This window comes from Magnolia sinica, chromosome 17, assembly GCF_029962835.1.
Source record: "Magnolia sinica isolate HGM2019 chromosome 17, MsV1, whole genome shotgun sequence".
NCBI lineage: Eukaryota > Viridiplantae > Streptophyta > Magnoliopsida > Magnoliales > Magnoliaceae > Magnolia > Magnolia sinica.
In genome coordinates, this window is record NC_080589.1 from 53,099,561 (window position 1) to 53,111,931 (window position 12,371).

General features: G+C 38.8%; 1 protein-coding gene, 1 long non-coding RNA gene and 1 pseudogene across 3 annotated transcripts; 2 read left to right on the plus strand and 1 right to left on the minus strand.

Annotated features, from left to right (window-relative positions):
- LOC131231152 (NAP1-related protein 1-like) lies at positions 1–676 on the minus strand (annotated as a pseudogene).
- Positions 677–1,323: 647 nt separating this feature from the next.
- Positions 1,324–1,833, plus strand: LOC131230520 (MDIS1-interacting receptor like kinase 2-like). Its single transcript, XM_058226431.1, has 2 exons — positions 1,324–1,510; positions 1,631–1,833. The coding sequence occupies exons 1-2, from the start codon at positions 1,324–1,326 to the stop codon at positions 1,831–1,833; spliced, it is 390 nt and encodes a 129-aa protein (XP_058082414.1).
- A 5,709-nt stretch (positions 1,834–7,542) lies between these two features.
- On the plus strand, positions 7,543–12,160 carry LOC131231508 (uncharacterized). 2 transcript variants are annotated; one of them, XR_009164397.1, is made up of 4 exons: positions 7,543–7,680; positions 9,838–9,919; positions 10,052–10,101; positions 11,838–12,160. It is a non-coding gene; the product is annotated as an uncharacterized LOC131231508 (long non-coding RNA). The 2 variants fall into 2 exon arrangements; XR_009164396.1 differs by having other exon boundaries at positions 10,052–10,105; positions 11,838–12,159.
- The last annotated feature ends 211 nt before the right edge of the window (positions 12,161–12,371 follow it).

Here is a 12,371-nt window from a genome sequence, read left to right on the forward strand (position 1 = left end):
ATCATGAAACCCTTTTGAAAGATCTTTCTATTGAACTTCACTAAACCAGGTAAAGAAACTTTCATCATGAAAGGGCTGCTTGCTCCCTTTTTTTCGCATGATCAACACCATTAGCAATATCCATACCCTCCTTCCACTTGATTGCAGTACTAGTTATCTTTGTAGTTCCATCATCAGAGAAGGAAAACGTCTTTGTAAGCTTTGCATCTTCAAAATAAGGGTTAGGAGAGAAGTACAACATAATGGAATATCCCAATTTAACATCTTTGAAATCCTCAACATCTAGAGAAATTTAAGTACTTGAAAACCTTCAAGTCATCCTCGTTCAGAAGATCACAGGGTGCAGGGTGGCTCAAAAATGCAGTTAACCAAAAATCAGGAATGGAATGAATGATATCATTCCGTCTGCTATAGATGGGTTAGCGTATCTCATTGTACTTCTACTCCACTTCCAGCAATTTATCGCTTGCTTCCTCATTTATCTTTTCAAGCTTGTCTTGGATTTCTTGAAGCTTCTCGATGGAGAGAATGAGCTCTCCATCGATGTGATCTGAATCATCTTCATCTCCTCTTTCTGCAACCTTGGATTTCTTGCCCTTGTCTGCTGCCATTTTCCCAAACCCTAATTTCTGCTGAGAGAGAGAGAGAGAGAGAGAGAGAGAGAGAGAGAGAGAGAGAGAGAGTTGGGAATGGGGAGCGGGAGAGAGGGAGAGATGATGAGGGAGCGGGATGGAGATTGGGGCTAGAAAAGAGGGATTTATGTTTGGTTCTGTCACGACTTAAAACCGTGACAAATTTGGCACAGTTTTAAGCCATTTCAAAACCACAGACGTACCCGTTCCTAAATGGCCTTTTTGGTGTAGTGCTAGTATACCTGCAGGGCTTACTAAATCTAAGTCATAACTCCCTCAATGGAAAGATACCTCTATAACTCGCGAAATTGGTTAGTCCGAAAAATTTTAACCTCTCTCACAACATGTTGTTAGGTTCCATTCCGCCTTCTTTTGGAAGGGATGATCAACTTACAATCCATTGATTTTTCATACAATGCTTTGGAAGGTCTTCTTCCTAGTAGCAAAGCCTTTCAGAAGGCTTCAGCAGAGGCATTCATACAAAACAAAGGCTTATGTGGTGAAGTGCAAGGTTTGCAACCTTGCAATGTCTCTTTAATAAGTCATGGTGATGCAAAGAAAGGCGACAAAAGTTGTGATCCTCATTGTTCTTCTCTTCTTAGTATTGTTTCTTTTATTTCCAAACGTTGGCATAATTTCTTCCATTTATTATCAAAGAAGAAGAAGAAGAATATAGAAAGGGGTTCTTGAAATGAACAAAGGAAATACCTTTTCAACATGGAATTATGATGGGATTGCCACGTTTGAAGACATTGTAGAGGCAACAGATGGTTTTGATGACAAATACCGCATTGGAACTGGAGCGTATATGAAAGTTTACAAAGCAAATCTACCAGGAGGCCAGATAGTAGCTGTGAAAAAACTTCACCCACTTGAAGGTGGGTACTAATCTGATCAAAGAAGTTTTAGGAATGAGATAAAAGCATTAACGGAAATCTGTCATCGCAATATTATGAAACTTTATGGCTTCTGTTCCGATGCTCGATCTTTATTTCTAGTCTACGAGTATATGGAAAGGGGAAGCTTGGCAAGCATCCAAAGCAATGGTGAAGGAGCTGCACAGTTGGACTCTACTTTGAGGGTGAATGTTATCAAAGGCGTGACCCATGCTTTATCTTACAAGCACCATGATTGTAACCTGCCGTTTGTCCATCGAGACCTATCAAGCAACAATGTTCTGTTGAATTCAGAACTAGGCTAGTGTCTCGGACTTTGGAACTACACGCACTACAAGAAAACTGGCCTTTACCAGTGGTCAAAACCGTCGGCAAATGCCCTGAATGTTGTTCCTTCTAAAGACACTTAGCCATCTAGTTGCAGGCCCCCAGTCAAAGGGTTAGGACTTCCCATTAAGGAGACTTTCACAACACAGTTCATCAAAGTGAGGCCCATTAACTCAATGGTCTGGATTGCGAAGTCATGGGGCCCACTTGTACAAGCTGAAGGCCCTACATACCGTGCAAATTATCAAGGAGAGGAGATATGCTTCCTCCTTATTTAAAATCACCCAGTACACATACACTGTACAAATCATATGAATTTGCAACTCAATGATATGCTACAAGACACCTTGCAAAGCACTTTCAGTTTCATTGCTCTCAAACCATTGTCAAAGCATTAGATACTTACAGCCACATACCAACACACCCATATGCACATTGACACAGATATCGAAAATAAAAATAGCATTGGAATACACTAAATGGAATGCAGAGTCTGCACTTGGGCGGAAGCTGTGGGTTCCTTTCTTTCCTCTATCTATTTGATCGGTTCTTCTGGAATGTTAGCCTTTTGGCCTTATCTGTATCTGACATTTGGTATTTCTTTTAATAAAATTTTTCATTAGTGATTCAAAAATGATCCACTGACAAATACCTAAATGTTACTCATGTTGCCACTGAAAATGGTGGGGACCAAGGAAACATTAAAAATACTCCCAATATTGACAGATCTCTTGGGAAATTACCATTTACCACAAGGAATTAGAATTTCAATTTAGCAAGCAATCAAGCAACAGAATAAAGCAGATAGTTTAGATTTAATAAACCATAAAGTAAGTCTCTCTAAGTATGGATTATCAGGCAGAAATTAGAATTGCAAACCACAAGATTATTTCTCCTATTAGGCTTCCAGTTGTAGAATGGCAGACACTAAAATTTTAATGGTCTCTACCATCGTAAACCCAATCTGCAAATATCACACCCACATTTACAATCCAAAGAAAAAGAAAACGAGTAAAGATCACATGGTAGGGATTCGTCAATGCATATTCCTAAAAAGGGATTCGACAATGCAAATCCCTAAGAAGGGATTCAACAATGCAAATCCCTAATTAGGGATTTGTATTCGACAAAACATACCCGAGATGGATGAGAATCCGAGATTCACGAGCAGCAGAAGACTGAACTGCAGCAGAGGGCCGAGGAGAGAGAGAGAGAGAGAGAGAGAGAGAGAGAGAGAGAGAGGCAGAGAGAGAGAGAGAGAGAGAGAGAGAGAGAGAGAGAGAGAGAGAGAGAGGAATAGGGTTTTGAGAGAGAGATAGATAGGGAGAGTGAGAGTGAGAGTAGAGCGAGTGGAGAGGGAGAGGGAGAGGGAAAGGGAGAGTTTGCGAGAGGGAGAGGGAGAGGCAGAGAGAGGGAGGGAGAGGGAGAGTGAGAGCACGCGAGAGTGAGAGAGAGGGAGAAGGAGAGCGCGTGAGTGGGAGAGGGAGAGGCAGAGAGAGGGAGGGAGAGCACGCGAGAGTGAGAGGGAGAGGGAGAGAGAGGGAGAAGGAGAGCGCGTGACAGGGAGAGGGAGGGAGAGGGAGAGGGAGAGGGAGAGGGAGAGGGAGTGGAGAGGGAGAGGTAGAGAGAGTCAGCGCTAGATTAGGGCTCTTTTTTTTTTTTTTAAATAAATTTTATAGGGTATACCGTTTGCCTACGGCCGGTAAAACTGGCCACGGGTAAAGGGTTGGGCCATCAGTCGGCTTAGGCCGCTTTTCTTGTAGTGACGATTGCTGATACCCGATTCCTCAAATTGGACTACACTCGCAGGCACTTACAGATACATCGCTCCAAGTTAGTTGCTAGTATATTCTCCATGCTTTAATAGTTTTATTAGTAAATTATGAAGATTGTATGTTAGCATACTGTTGTCAAATGTGGGAATCCAGGGCAATTGGAATATGAGAAATTTTGTATATGAAAATGCTCTCTTTTCCCACTAAGATTATCTAATATGATGGTTGTAATAGGCCTTGCAAAGAAACATACCAGGGATATTATTCCAATCCTTAAATTTATTTAGTTAAAAATTAGAGGTTTTGACGTACGCCTACATATCTTTTCAGCTATTGTTAAAAAAGAAATGACTTTTAAACTTTTCGAAAAAGTATTTCCAAAAACCCACGTACTTTTTCGAAAGATGGTCCTAAAGCCGTCTTGTTTTAATTTAACTAAAGGATGGCTAAACCACCCGTCATTATCTCACTAAAAGAAAAAAAAAACGTTTATCCCTGTTTTCAAACAAACTCAATGATTTTAACCTACGTGTGTAGAACTATGCTGTGGACCGACAATGATGCTTGTCTCAAATCCAAAGCAGAGGTAAGTCACACGATAGGAAAAGGTCCACTATTTTCGCATCTTATTTTAGGCCATGGCCCAAAATCAAGCAGTTACTGATGCACAATTAGGTCCTATGACAGGAAAAGGTAGGTTGGTAGTTTATTACCATTGAATTTATTAATGGTTCATTTTTATAAGCCATCCAAACTGTTGAAATGATATTTCCAACTGTTCAGAAACTCATTCCCAGTGGGCTGAATGTAACCACCGAATTTTTATACCTGATCTAAAATTTCTTTAGTCCCATGACATATGTTCAATATATACTTTTATTTGTCATTTTGTCCACCTGAGCTTTGCATCTAAATCATTTCAGATCCCAAGCCCTAAAATCAAATGACGGAAATGGTGGGTGGCTCAGATTTCTTGCAAAGAACATGGTGGGACCCTTATTCACGGCAACCATCTCCCATCATACAAACACGTTCATAACTAAGGTGTTGTGTTTTACATTGTGCAATTTTAAGTCCAATGAAATATTACACCAAGGCGTGGTAAGTGGTAATCATAATCTATTAATTTTAGTGGGGCCCACTTTTGTGATGCTTGTCGGATATTCAAATCTTCCACCATTTCACCCTCTTATTTTAGGGCGTAAGTCAAAAATCCAAGAACACTGAATACACAAGTGAGTCCCACAATGGAAAAAAAGTGGTCACTAGCTTACCACCATTGAAACTATCAATATATGGTCTTTAAAAAAAAAAAAAAAAAAAATGCTTTTAGCCCATCCAAATTGTTAAAATAGTATTTCCAACTGTTGAGAAGGTTATTCACAATGGGTTGAATGTAACCACTTGATTTTGTCCATAATCTAAAATTTCTATGGCACTTGACAATTTGAAAGGTTTGCGTTGAATATGCACTTTTACATGCCGTGTGGCCCCCTTGAGCTTTTGATTCAGATCATTTTTTGGCCCAAGCTGTAAAATCATATGAGGGAAATGGTGGACGGCTTGGATTTTTCTTAAACAAAATGTTGGTCTCCATGATCACCATGACCATCTCCCATTGAAATCTGACGTGGGATCAGATATGTGAGTACAAGACATCAGTTGCTAATTTAAAATGCTACCTACAGACTGCATGTTGTGCTCGTGACATAAAGCATTCATATGGTGGGTTGCATGGTGGGCATGTGTTGAATGTGGACCATTGGCTTTAAAGTCTGTTTTATCTTGGCAGGACCCACTTTTGTGATTCTTGTGATAAATTCGACCCCCTGTTTGTTTGGCCATTTAATTTTAGGGTGTGGGCCGAAAATTGAGGTTGATCCAATGTACGGGTGGGTCTCACAACAGCAAAATGTTGGACAATGGGCTTTAACAATCCACTCTTTTTGGCTTTGTGACTCACTTGAGTACTTGATCTCGCTCATCTTTATGGGGCTAAGTAAAAATAACATGGCCAAACTTGTAAACGGCATAGATTTCTCTTAAATATCATGGTGGCCCCCTGATTATAGAAACCACTTGTAGTGAGATTCACGAGGAGTCGTGAGATGTGAGACAAGGCAACAATGTTTGTCACTTTCCATTGAATTTCGGTGGAGTACACTTTCGTGATTCTTGTTGCAAATCCCAACCGTCCACCACTTTGCCATCTTATATTAGGGTGTAAGCCCAAAATCCAGGTGGATCAAATGTACAGGTGAGTCCCAGAAAAAAGTATTTGGTAGCTTACCATCATTGAAACTATGAATGGTACATTTCATATTTTTTAGGCCATCCAAACTGTTGAAATGGCATTCCCAACTATTTAGAAGGTTATTCCTAGTGGGTTGAACCTAACTATTGGATTTTGTCCCTGATCCAGAATTTTTGTTGCTCCATGACTGTTTGAAGAATCTTCAATTTATTATGCACTTTTACCTGACCTGTGGTCCCCCCGGAGATTCGGATCTGGATCATTTAATTTTTAGCCTTGCCTTAAATTCATGAAGGAAATGGTGGATAGCTAGGATATATATCAAAGAACATAGTGGACCTTATGATCACAACAATTATCTCCCAATGAAACTAACGTGGAGTGAGAGATGTGATAGGGCATTAATTGTTATCAAATCTTGGTGAGGCCCCTTTTTATGATGTTTGTAACAAATTCAACTCATCCACCAGTTTGGCCATCTAATTTTAAGGTACAGGCTCAAAATTGAGTCTGATTGAACCCATGTGTGGGTCTCAAAACAAGAAAATGTTGCAAATGGCCTTTAATGGTCAACTTTTTGTTGGTTTTTGGGCCACTCGAGTGCTTGATCGACATCATCTTTCGGTCTACTATATAAAATCACATAGTCAAACTTGTGAATGGAGTGGATTCTCTCAAACATCATGAAAACCATCTGCAGCAAGACTCACGAGGAGTCAGTGTGATAGTCACACGGGGCATCAGTTGATAAATAGTTTTCCCCCAAAGACACATGGTTCGGATGGAAAAAAAACAACAAACATTTTAAAAGGAGTATCTAATATGTAATTGTATCAAACGATCAACGGTAAAATGACTATGGTGCAAAAGACAGGCGTTTGTTTGGAAGGGTTTCACAGCTTTACAATTCAAGCCATCAATGTGATGTCTTACACACTAAATGCCCCACACTATAAAAGAAGTTCTAAGATTGGAAAATCCTAGCAGTTGAATTTACCGGCTTTCTTTGTCGAATATGCACAATTGGTTCGCATCCTTTTTTCCCTTGATCGTCTATCTGCTAGCCACCAAAAAGGTTAGTATTTCTAATTAGGAGAATAATTAATGCATGAGCCCTCCAAATTGGGGCCTATCAGTAGTTTGGATCTTAGAACTATGAGTCCCACCATTACAGACTTATAACCTCATAGGAATATCATAGAAACTCTTTGGTGGAGCATATATGTTTATTGGTTGTTTCTTTGCTTCCACACTACAAGAATAAGAATAATAAGAATAAGGGGCAAAACCGACGGTGGAGATTATCCTCTACCGGCGCTAGGTAGTGACGGTCGCTGGCAAGCCTATGCTATATATATATATATATATATAAAACCCAGCAGCTCCCTGCCCGACTCTCTCACTCTCCCCACCCCGACTCTCTCTCTCTCTCTCTCTCTCTCTCTCTCGCCCCCTAGCGGCTCCCCGCCCGATAATCCCCAAAACCCTTTTCTCCCTCTCACTCTCTACATCTCCCTCTCCTTCCGTCTCTCTCGATCTCCCTCTCCCTCCAAGTGCGCCCCCAAACCCTCCTCTCCCTCTATCTCTCTCGATCTCCCTGTCTCTCTCGATCTGCATCTCCGTCTCCCTCTCAATCTCCCTATCTCTCTCGATCTTTATCTCTCTCTCGATCTACCTCTCCCTCTACGGAAACGACGCATCGTCTCCAGCAACGGCGCATCCTCTCCAGCATCATCTTCACCACTCTAAGTGCGGCCAGCAGCCCCCGCCCTTCACCTCGTCCCCGGCCATTTCTGGTAAACAATGGGACCAATGATCTAGATGGTCTGGGTTTTTATAGATGTATGCCATTTATACAATAGATGCAGATATAGAATAATCTTGCCATTCATCATTTGTTGTGAATGTTTAAGGTTTGCACAACATGTGTTTGATGAAATGTCTCTGTTTTAACAATTTTTATGCATTTTTCTCACAACGATCTTCAACTTGAGGCCAACCTTTTCAACAGCCAAGATGGCATACACGCATGATAGGTTGGCCATGGGCTACTAAACGGATAGCAACCTTTTCGTCCATTGAGGTTGATCAAAATAGCTCTATCTCTGGTCCTTACTCATGATGGGACAGATGAACTTACATAACAATTCCAAGTAAGAAAATCACGACCGAAGGATTCTTGTTTTAAATGTAGGTGCCACTCTTCTTGTTTGGAAATTGCTCTTATTATTCATTTAATAAAATTGGGTTAGTGGAACAGTAAGAAACCTTGAATTTCTTTTAAAAAAATAAAAATAAAATCTAATGTCACTGTTTCTTGTTGAGGTTTGCTGGAGTACATCCCGACTTATTGCCATATAGCCATTGAATTGGGCCCTTTTTGATGTCTCAAACCGTTTATATGATGGTCCTCTCTGTGGAAGGGTCTTTTATATATATATATATATATATATATATATATATTATTTTTATTTATTTATTTTAAGGAGGATTTGGGCCAAGCTAAATGGGCTAAACTTTGGGTTAGAAAATGGGCCAGGCTCAGGTTGAACCCTACCCAACTCGACCCCGGTATAGTTATTAATGGGGTGGGCCAAATGAATTTTATGTGGGTCGGGTCATTGGACCATTTGGTAAAGTGGCAAACCTCATTAATAGGATCATCTCCTTTCAATATGTCATCTTCACAATCATCATTGTTTGGATCTTTTCTTTTGGTGAAGAGTGTGGTCCTATTGATACGACGATTAGGAACATGCAATCATGCAATTTTTAGACCATGGGCCTCCAAAGAGCTAGCCTGTCAATTGGATGGTTGATGTGATTTATGTATCTTCTTTTCTCAGGTTTGTAATTTTGATATTTTCAGAATCAGTTAAAGAGAGCTTCTATTGTATGAGTTAGGAAAACAAGAGTTTTTGAAAAGATGTTCTGCTTTAAGGGTGTAAGCTTCTGAGTGAAGCTAACTCCATCGCTGACAAGAATTCATCTCTTGGAATAGCGTATCTATTTTGTTATCCATGGGCCAAATTTGGAATAGGGTCTGTTTGGATTGTTGGAAAATGGGATACAACAACAGAGGAAAGAATACTGTCACCTGATGTGATGGTTCCAGTGGTTTCCGAAAATCAGTTTTCTTTTCCTACGACTTCCTCAGTAAGGGGTCATTTCCTTTTCCTCTCCATGGTAATGTGAAATGGAATTTTTTATCTTTTGCCAATAAAACAGTCTTTATGTAATAAAAAAGATGAAGTTAGTAGATGGATTCTCTCAAGTTCTCTTCATTTTCTCTTTCACCATGTATATGCATCTCTATGCATCATGCTTGGTGTGTATTAACAAGTATAAAAATGACTGTACATTCACATCACTACAACAAAAAGGGGATTAGTCGGCACTTTCGGAGTTGCATTGTACTGGCACTGAGCAAAACAGGGCGCTGCTAAATGAGGTGTATAAATACAAAAAAAAAAATTTTAAAAAATGGGTGCGTTTGAGTAGTTTTGTTCTATGATTTCAGTGTTAATCACAGTCAGTTTCAGAGCATTATTGGTAGCTGATTTTTGTTTTGCTGCTACTCAACGGTTAATTGATTATATAGCTTCATGGTTGTTTGAGTAGTTTTGTTCTATGATTAACTCATCTGAACATTCTGGATTTATAGTTTTAACGGTTAATTGATTTGTGATGTGCATTTGTTTATTCATGTTTAGGAATGGCTTTTTATTGCAGAATAAAAATACTATTCCAAACTAGATAGCAACATGAACTTGTTGGGGTTATGATTCTATATGATGACTTCATGCTATCAATCTTTCTTTTGCCATTGCCAAGTTCGCAATTGTTGAGTTTTCATCATTTTATATCGAGACTAATACTCCAGTCATTCATATTTGAATTAGTAATGTTCCATCAGTTTCTGTTCTTCATTGAAATGCCAATGTTTGTTGTAGGAGAAACAAGAAGTTGTCATCGAAAAGGTTGTTCGAAATAAACGCAAATGTGTCACAATTGTGAAAGGCCTTGAACTCTTTGGTGAGCAATGTCCATTGTCCACTGCAATTCTTTTTTCATTTTTAGTTCAAAAGTTTGATGGAATCCCTTTGGTTGCTAGAAGTTTCTAATTTTGTTTTATAACTCCACATGATGCATGGCCTATTGTTTCAGGTGTTAAACTGAGCGAGGCTTCAAAGAAGCTTGGAAAAAAATTCGCAAGAGTGGGTTTGTTGCCAACCTTTCTGTGAAAAAAAATAAAAATCATTAACATTACCTGATGATGATTATTTATGATTTCTCTCCATTTCCTCCTGTAATATAACCACCAGAATTTTAAAAAAAAAACCATCCTTGTTAGATCAATGAAAATCTCTCTCTCTTTTTTTTTCTTCTTCTTCTTAAAATCATTGATGGAACACCACTTTTACATCATTTTAGAAGTTACAGGTCCATGATCAAATGCAAACACAAATTAGTACAAGGCATTACTACCGAGTTGTATACTTGAGCACTACTTATCATAAATGCTTGGGAACATTGCCTTCTTCTTTTTGGTCAATTCTTCTTGATTAAACTGAATGTTTGCAATTCAATTCACACATGCATCTGAGGAAGTTTATAATTGCTACTGTTTAGCCGGATGGATAAATTACCCAAAAATTCATATTTGGCGCCCTATACTTCTGAGAAAAATTCAAATACCCAGTGTAGGATCTTGATTTTAGTTGTCTAATAGAGTTGGTTGCACGAATTTTGAGTACTGGTTGACATGTAAGCTTCAAGTACTATTTGGCATGTAATCTTTGAGTACTAGTTGACATATAGGCTTTTGAAAGTAGTTGAATTTTCATTGGAGTTAGGAACATCGTTTATTACGCTCGTTCCAAAGAAAAAGGAGTGGGTCCTTGAGGGATTTTAGGCCAATCAGATTGATTGAAAGTACCTACAAAATCCATGCTAAAATACTACCATCCACTTCCAAAAGGTGCTAGGAAATGTATCTCCAAGGTGCAGGGAGCTTTTGTATATAGTAGACAGATTATAGATGGAACTTTGATTGCCACAAGTGCATCAATTCACAGTATATGGAAACCAAAAAAGGGAATCACATGTAAACTTGATATGGTGAGAGCCTATGATTACATGGCAAAGTACCTTGCTGATCAAAGATTAGTGTTATCTATACAAAGGTAAGAAACTTTTTTTTTTTTTTTCAACCATCATTTTCCAGTTAGCATGGGCAGAGATTTCCAGTGATATTTGTAGCAATTAAGATTTTATTCCTTGTGATCTAATTACAGTTTAGTTTTATAGAACGATGGTCCGGATCATTGAGTGATGGGGTGATAGTTGTACCTTAGGCTTCCTTCTCTCTTCAGACACGGGTGAAAGGAGCTCCATTTTGTGAATTTTAATATACAAAAGCTAGAAACTTATGGCACGTTCTATGCCGCAACCCTCTTTTTCATCTTCACTCTTATTTTTTCCATTTATATTCTTGTAATGTCAATGAAGAGACATGCTGACCACTCGAGATGAATAAAATACCTTTTGGATGATTGAGTTTACTGCATTCTAGTAATTATCCAAGAAACATATGCCAAAGTGTAACAATTCATGACCCAACGAGGTTTGGGCGAATGGTCTTCACCATAGGTTTGCTCCCTATAGGTGAGGGTTTGATTCCCCTCCTTGGCTTTACCCGATAGATGTGGTTGTGGGTGATTGCGTGTATCCTAGGGATTAGTCTCACTTCAAAAAAGAGGTGGGGACACCCTGTGTCTTCAAAAAAAAAAAAAAAATGTAACAATTCATGACTTCTCAATAAGTAGCTTGTGATTTTTGGGTTAAAGCATATTAAGATAGTTTTCATATGTGAATGGCATCTATCCTATGTAATATTCTAAGTATTTATTTATATCTGATTGATTGTTCTCATGGTTTCTTAATTATGCAGGTCAGCCGCCTTTTGGACTTGATATTTCACAGTCTGTATAGCCACAAGGAAGTATTTCTCCGGGAGCTTGTAAGATCTGTATCTTGCTACTGATTCGATTTTTTTATTGGTCATTTAGAGTATTTGACCTATGCTCCTAGGTGCATTGGAGTTATCATCCACCTATTATTTGTACTATACATGTGGCATATGTGTATGGTTATCTTCATCATCCATAATTAATGATTTAGTTGAAGTGTTTGGTCCATGTTTTGTCTTCCCTCTGCATTTATAAAATAGAACTAATTAACATAAGTTTAAATAAAATTCAGTAAATTTCTTTAGAACAACAGCTCGTTTGGTAGAAGAGGTAACACCTCTACCTGTGCTCTCTGACCCCCAATTAATTGTATAAAGCTTAGATGGTTTAGGATGTTTCTGCAAGTCTTGTGCATTCTAATTCTACATACTATCCAGAAGCTTATTTGAAGTCTTTTGATTTTGTATTGCACATCCAGACACATTTGAGTCAAGTTGACAATGATTACAAAGAGA

Bases quoted from the DNA above. Each gene is read 5' to 3' on its own strand.
- LOC131230520 (XM_058226431.1), top strand. From the start codon at position 1,324: ATGAACAAAGGAAATACCTTTTCAACATGGAATTATGATGGGATTGCC. The intron at 1,511-1,630 runs GTGGGTACTAAT...CTTTATTTCTAG, and splicing joins AAAACTTCACCCACTTGAAG to TCTACGAGTATATGGAAAGG.